Source organism: Etheostoma spectabile, chromosome 15 (genome assembly GCF_008692095.1).
Source record: "Etheostoma spectabile isolate EspeVRDwgs_2016 chromosome 15, UIUC_Espe_1.0, whole genome shotgun sequence".
NCBI classification, from domain to species: Eukaryota; Metazoa; Chordata; class Actinopteri; order Perciformes; family Percidae; genus Etheostoma; species Etheostoma spectabile.
In genome coordinates this window covers 873,395-881,532 of record NC_045747.1, presented here as the reverse complement: position 1 = coordinate 881,532, position 8,138 = coordinate 873,395, and the positions used below count along the sequence as shown (strand labels likewise).

The following is an 8,138-nucleotide window of genomic DNA, read 5'->3' as shown; positions in this document are numbered from 1 at the left end:
CACACACACACACACACACACACACACACACACACACACTTTCTATCTCATTACACTTCAGCTGAAGGTAATTTAATTTGACCTCTTTTCTTTTGTCTGCTGGATTGTTCTAAAGCAATAACGGAATATATATACTTTCCTTTTTTCTCCTAAAAACTAAAGAAAAAACAAAAGAAAACCCTCGGGAGAAAATGAAGTAAAAATTCATGCTCTGTATGTTACATAATCTCCAAAAAATAACAACAGAAAGACAAAAATAAGAAAGCCATGAGGAGAATAATTGAGTAATGAATGCATTTTTGGCATATTATTCCACGTATGATTTTGCTGTGAGAGGATCAGGCCTGGGTAATCCCGTTGGATGTAATCCACTACTTCCCAGCGTTTTGCTCCAGGGCCGGGGCAGAAGGATATTCCCTCGACTGACAATTACAGATAATTACAGCGTCAGAGTTAAAAGCTTTATTTCACGAGCTGGGTCCTAAATTGCCTGTAATTGACGTGGTCATTTTCTAAAATCATTGGCGATGTTTGACGACCCTTTGTGCGTTTCCAGATGTGTGCCGGGCGACCGGCGTGACCCGCGTCTCCTGATTTACGACTCTGGAGAAGAATGGCTCAGGTCCACGGGAGAGTGAATGTGTTATTGTTGGGACGCACCCCCAAAGACTAAGTTTGATATTATCTGTTAAAGGTGCAAAAACAAATGCTGAATGGAAGTTCAATAAACCAAATGAAGAAGGGTGGCAATGGTCACTGGGTTGGATTTATTTCAAATAACATAGCATGGTCTGACCCAAAGGCAATATATTACCAGCAAAATAGTATTTTCTGCATTTTAAGAGGTTGTTGATCAAATTCCAGGCAACAGAAATCCATGATATATGACTGTAAACTCCAGTCGTTTCTGACTTCAGGAGGTGAGCGGATAAAACAACCAATGTTGGGATGGAACATTTAAACCAGGGCTGCACAATGTATCCAATATCCAGAAACACATTGGGAAAGGCTGCGACATATTTGGATTTGACACTCTGATTTTTTTTTGTTTTAGTTGAAAGAAAATATCAGTAGAAAACGCCACATTACGTTTTTCTTTTTTTTTAGTGTTGCCTTTCATTTTCAACTCAATGTTCAATTCATTGGACAAAAGGAAATTAGAAATGGTTTTCTTTCATTTGTTTTGAATACAGCAAGCATTAATCAAATTTAGTCAATGGAATTTCTAAATTGCACATTAGAATTTTACTTTTTGGCACTAGAATAATAATAAAGAAACATTAAGTGAGATTACACAGAGAGGTTTATCTTTTTAGATGAAACCCCTGTTGACAGAGCGGTCCTTTGGGGACATGCGTTTGTCGTTTGAATAAAAGGTAATACATTGCAATATATCGCAGAATATCGCAATATGATCAAAATCGCAATAAAATCTTATGGTGACATAAGTATCGTGATAATAGAGTATCGTGGGACATCTGATGACCCCCCCTATGGCTTTCAAATGCATTTTGGCCATTTTCTTTTGGGCTTTTGACCACTTACACAACGTAATATATATCAAATTTGACTCATACAAGTAAGTAACCATGGCCATTCAGTGCCTATTTCTCATATCGTCTTAAAAAGGGCATATTATAAGTACCATAACATGTCTACTTGTTCATAAAGCCTGCCGTATCAGGGCCCCTGTTGGTACTGTATATGCTACACAGGCCCCTTATAGTGTTACACCCCGTCAGAAATACACAAATACAAAAATACACACAATGGTCCCCAATGGGGGCCCTTTGACTCCGATCCATAAAAAACAACTATGAAAAAGCCCTGAAGAAGCCTTCTTCTTACACGCGTGTCCTCCCTGCTGTACTGTACGCCCCTGAAAAGACAGAAAAAAACCAAATGTCCAGAATCAGAGACGCAGGGCCGGCATTAGCTTGGAGCTGTAGCTTGATCATAAACTTCTTGGCAGGCCGAGCTCCTCTGCAGGCAGAAACAACTCGACTGACTGAGTTAAAGGAAGTCTGGGATTATTTTTAACAGACCTCCTCTTACAGATGAAAAGTTGAATTCAGGAGTAGTTTTACCTTCTCCATTCTCGGGCTGAGACTAACTCGGGTTAATGCTACAGCCTCACACTGTCATGGCTATAACTTTAATATTTCCCCTTTCCAGATTTAAGGACGACCCTGTATTTGATCTGTCTCTGCCAGTCCTATGATTTCTGCCTCCAGCGTGGCTCAGGCTCTTGACCGTGTCCGTGTCCCAGCTCCAGTCAGCTCCTCAGTATAAGTCCCCCGTCTGTCCCCTGACTGTCACATCATCTGAGTCCGGGGCATGGAGTCCTGCTGGTGTCCCGGGTACCAGTGAGCAAAATTGTTCATGTATCCACCCGAGTGCACCGGCGCGCCTTTGGCCGCCATGCTGATGTCCCACAGGGAGCAGGGAGAGGCGGAGGAGGGCGGCGGGGGGGCCAGGTGGTCTCCCTCAGGTCCACAGGGCCCATTCTTCATGATCTTCTTGAATTTGGATCGTTTGTTTTGGAACCATATTTTCACCTGAAAGAGAGGAAAAAAATGAACAGTTAAAAGAGTTATGAGATGTAATAGTTGGTTCAGTGCCCCCATGTCCCCCCACAGATTCAAATGGCTCCAGTAGTGCAGCCAATAAATAATAATACAATCATAATACAATCATTTGGAGACCCTGTGGTGATATCATGGGTAGGGGGGGGAATCATCTGAGGTCCCACGATAGATTATTATCACAATTTCAGAGATTGTGATATTCTGCGATATGTTGCAATGTATTACCTTTCTTTCAACTTTGAATGATGTCCCCAAAGAAAAACCCTTAGTCAACATCTGTTGTATTGAAAAAAAAGTAACGTTTCTATGTTCATCTCACTTACATTTGCAATTTATATAATAAAAGATTGCTACGTCTGTGTATCGGTACAGTATTACCCCCCAGTATTTTCAGTATGTACAGTATTTTTCCCCCAGAGGACCCCCTCTGAGGGGGAAATGACCCCCCAGAGCCTTTAGGTAAGGAACAGTCACTAAGGTAGACTCCACAGATCCAGCTCCTCCTGAGGAGGCACCAGTTAAAGATGATTCATAAAATCAGCCCACAATCATTATTTTAATAGCTTACTGTTCTCTGCACTCTGTATAACAGCCGTAGGCCGCCCTCCACCTTACTGTAGGCCCAGTTTAATATGCAGCTTCATTTTATACAGTACACAGTGTGTATTAGGGGGTCCCTGCTCCATCTCTTCAGTTAAGGGTCTTTGGTTTAAACGACGTTGAAGACCTCTGGCTTATTCGATTAGTTGTTATTAAATTAATCAGCAACTATGATGAAGATGAAGTAAACATAGTCGGACTCCTGCGTCTCCAAATGGGACTTTGTCCTAGTTCTCTCCTCTGTGACAGTAAACTGAAAAGCTTTGAGACATTTGACGGCGTCGTCCTGGGCTTTGGGGAACACTGATCCACATTTTTCACCACTTTGTGACATTTTGCAGACCAAAATAATCCATTCATCGAGAGAATAACGGAGAGATTCGCCGCCGTGTCAAACAGCATGCTGGTCTACCTTTTACCCGTTCTGATTCATCCTCAACCAGCACTGAGGAGGATTGGAAACTATAACAACAAAATATGCGTTGGCGGTCATTTTTTCCATGTTTAAAAACAACTAAAATTACATTTTTTTAACGTTCGACAACAAAACATGAGGAAATGCTTTACAATATTTCTAAGAAGAACTAAATTATTTACCTCTTATTATTGACTCTTTATGAAATTACAATTTTCACTTTACACACAGACCTAAAATACACAGGTTTGGTGCCTTGCTCAACAGCACAGTGGTAGTGGCCAGGAGGGGGACGGGGATCTCGTCCCAACCCAGCTCCGTGCAGACTGATCTACTGCCACTCCTCTTTACTCAGCGTCTCTTACACGTATCACTGCTGGTTTTTTCCATGTGCTTAATAAATCAAATCCAATGATGCGTCAGCTGATTCGCTCCAGGTAAACCCGTGAGCAGCTTCTAAAAAACCTCCCACATGATATAAGCACTATTAAAGAGAAGTTATAGTGAAACAACCCAAGAGGATATTCAAATTAAAAACCATAAAAGATTAAAATACAACAAATTCGAACGATGCACTCACTATACTGTACTATGCTATACTGTAGTATACTATACTATACTGTACTATGTTATACTATACGACGCCGACCACAGACACGCCTGCTAGGAATACCATTAACGACAACAAGGCAGTGAAGTAAACTACAATTAGGTTATAATGAGCCGTACTGAAGTAACTATTAAAAAGAAGTTACAGCCTAACAACCTAACAGGAATTTAAGTGACTATTAAAAATACAATTACAGTAAGTGCCTGAAAAGATGTCACGGTACCATTAGCTAGGGACACAGCGATCTGATGACAATGGGGCCAATTAATTCACATAAACGCTATATAATCTTAATAAGACTTTGTCTATACCAACCATTATAATCAGTAGTTTGCAAAGTGCTTTGACAGAAGTATATACACATCAATACATGTATTTAGAAATCATTGTAGTAGTGAAAATAGAAGATGGCGGGACACCTTTTAAAGATTAAGTAAAAGCAAAAAATGAATAAATACAGTAAAATTAACCGATGGGGTTAAAAAATAGACCATAAAATCACATAAAAGCAAGTCTATCCTCCCCCCATCTCATGTCCTGTTCAAATGAAGGCCTAAAATGCCCAAAAAATGATCTTCAAAAAATGAAAAAATGAAAAACATTATTAAATTATTGAGCTGTGTGTAACATTTTTGGGTAGCGCGAGACGCCTCAGTGGTGTTGTTGATATAATTGACAGAGTTGACTGGTAGTTGACTGCAAATTGAGCATCAACTTACACGAATATGCCTCTCGGCAACCTGTCAGGTTAGCAGGAACAAATGAATCATAAATAATTACGCAGTCTGTGACGGATACTGTATATCTCAAACAGGTTTGAACTGCGCCACAAAGGGAAGCAGAAAACAAACGCCCAAAGGACTGGAGCTGCATGGCAGGAACGGAGGAGAGATAAAAAAGGAGAAGAAAAGAAGAGAAAACACGCTTGGTGCTAAAACTGTTTTCTCCTCCACACTGACAGTCCTGGGAATTATTACCCTGGGATTTTATAGGTATTTATGGAGAGGGTTGAAGTGGTTTATGGAAGATATTTTATTCTGTAAAAAAAAAAAAAAAATCTAATTTCAGACTGCTCTATTTAACTCTAATTATATGGAAAAATGATTCCTTTGCCCAATCATCAAAAAGGCACCCAGCTTTCACACCCAGGGTGAAGCTCAGAGAGCCAAGGCGTCATGCGGCGCAAAGCCTGACGTTTAATTCCCTCTCCATTGTTCCAGAGTACACGCTGACGTCAATCACTGCCTGTTAGAAGTTAGTTTGGATGGTGGCAAATACATAAAATCAAACTGCCACTCCATAAATAGGCAATGCCATTGTAATTATAGCACATAATGCTTTTTTATTACGGAATTAACTTGCACTTTAAACCCTTTCTCCAATTTCTACATTGAGTAAATTATAATATCAGCAAAGAAAATCCTATAAGAGCGTAGTTGTCTTTCTAGTTCAGTGATTCCCAACCTGGCCATGTGCTTTTTAGTGAATTTGTAGTTGTGGTGTCAGGCCGGCGCTGACATGTTCACGCACGGAAAACTACGCCAATCCTTTCATTCCTTCAGCCATGAGGTCATTAAACACAACCGATGATCTGATCTGGGCTCTTGTTGGCACTGGCACGTTGATGTTGATGGGGATGCTGACTGATGTCGTTATTCTTTTACTTATTTATTACATGAAAGGGATAGACTGTAAAAATGAATGGCCCATTGGGGATTAATAAAGTTTTCTGAATCTGAATACACAAATGGTCAAACAAATATGGCCTAACGAATAGGTTAGCTAATATTACTGACTAATTGGTGCAAATAGTGATCTAAAAGTTATGAATACATTTTGGTAATTAACAGCTTAAAGTATTCCATAGGCGGCTGAAATGGTTAGCTAAAGCTCCTGACTGAACAGTTTAAATAGTTAGCTAAAACTACCAAATCATAAGCCCTTATTTTCAATAATCTCTAGACTAATGCAACAAAAGTGCCCGCAGTGCCTGCAGTATAATAATTACACGGATGAAAGCCTAAAGAGAGTATGTGGAGCGTAGCTTATGAGCACAGGAGTCAATCAACAGCACGTTAAGTTAATGCAGCCTCAGTGAGAGGATTTCTGTCGTAATTATTGGTTTCATATTCCAACAGCAACGTGGAGCTGACAGCTTCTCTGAGAGCGCCGCCACTGACACCCACATTAGCGGAGGAGGGTGGCTGAGAGGCAGGCCAGGTGCCGCTGGGTGTGTGTGTGTGTGTGTGTGTGTGTGTGTGTGTGTGTGTGTGTGAACGGTAAACCAAACCTTTGTGTGTCTGCATATTCTTGAAGCGGCAAAAACGTTGGGGTCCTGTGAGGATTTTCAGAAACGAAAAGGCGTCCTTTTGGCGGGTAGTTTAAGTGTGGCAGTGTGAGTGTGTGTGAGAGAGAGAGAGAGAGTAGAGAGAGAGATAGAGGAGAGAGAGAGAGAGAGAGAGAGAGAGATGGATCGAGATAGAGAGGGTTTCAAGGAAGAATGTTGGGACTGTGCTACGTGCCACTTCTCAGCTGCGTCTGGGAACATTAGAGATTTAGATGGAAAGTGGTCAGCGGTTGGCTGCCGGCCTAATGGCATGAAGGCAGGATAGAGATGTGGTGTATGATCACTATCTTTGTGTGTGTGTGTGTGTGTGTGTGTGTGTGTTTATGTTTCCATCTGTTTATGTGTATGTATGTATGAAAATGCCCCCATGAGCTGCACACAGTATGTCTGAGTAGATGCATGGGTATGCCCCCCCGTGCATGTGAGCAGTGTGTGCGTGTGCCCAGTAGGCTAACATGCTGTAAGAGCTTGTCCAGCTCCACGTGCACACGGGGCTAATGAGAGCTGACTGACGGTTGCTCTGTGTCTCCATCTATTTACTGCCCCACCACCACAGGAGAGAAACGAGCCTGCTAAAGACAACAGTGTGTGGCATTTCAGATGTAATTTTCCACGCACAAAAATCCATATTTACATACGTTTAATGTTTAATAAATGAAAGATAAAATGCAAGCTCTAATGCGTTTGGCGTGGTTTCTGCACGGAATAAAAACAAGCAAGACAAACTGCTGTTCTTCAAATATGGAATCATAATTGTGTGATTTTTGGGGTTTGGCCAAATACCGAATGCAAGGCTGCATTGAACTGTCCACCGACGTAAACACAGCGCGCCTAGTGCAAGCGTAGGGTTCGCTTTGGTGTAAAATATTTTAATGTTTGGCGGAAACGCAACCCTGTCACAAAGCCCCATATTGGGCCAAAGCTGGATCCTGGATTCGGTGCATCCCTGTGCATGCTCACAGCTGGCTCGCCTGGAGAAGGACTGTAGTGCGCCTGCTCTACCTTTTAACGCTTATATTCCAGTTTTTCTGATGCATTTGATTTAATTCATGCAGCTTGACTTCCTGGTTCAACTTTGACCGTACCAAACCAATTTGCGAGCTGTGGAAAACAAATGATTTCTTACAACAATGGCCAAGTAAGACTGTTAAATAATCTGTAAAGCCACTGTCAGCTTTGTTGCCAGAAAGGTCCCACGTTAACACTAACTAAGTAAAAAAAGGCAAGCGTTCACAGAAGAAGACCAGGTTAAAAACAGGCACACACATTCTTTTCTAAAGCCCACAGAACTGAGTCAGCATTCCCCAAACTACAGCCAGAGCCTTTAATGGTAACAGTGCAACTCTGACACAGACTATAATACAATCAGTCAAAGCCCACTTTCCCTGATCCAATACCCCAGCAGCGGACCACAATCAAAACCACTTTGCCACTACAAGGCAAGGCAAAGGAACGGATCATCTCTTACTCCCAGAGTAAATATCACTGTAGAGGGTTATTCATATGGGATTAGGGCGGTTCATCTGATGACATCAGCAGCTGCTTATGTACACACACACACACACACACACACACACA

At 41.5% G+C, this 8,138-nt stretch overlaps 1 protein-coding gene across 1 annotated transcript in view; it reads right to left on the bottom strand.

The window, feature by feature from the left end:
- Positions 1-100: 100 nt before the first annotated feature.
- Positions 101-8,138, bottom strand: part of LOC116703547 (homeobox protein Dlx4a) — a gene marked incomplete at its 5' end in the record, with an annotated part of 18,091 nt that continues 10,053 nt past the window's right edge. Inside the window, 1 exon segment of the mRNA XM_032538345.1 lies at positions 101-2,558. Coding sequence (XP_032394236.1) covers positions 2,316-2,558 — 243 coding nt within the window. The 3' untranslated portion in view covers positions 101-2,315.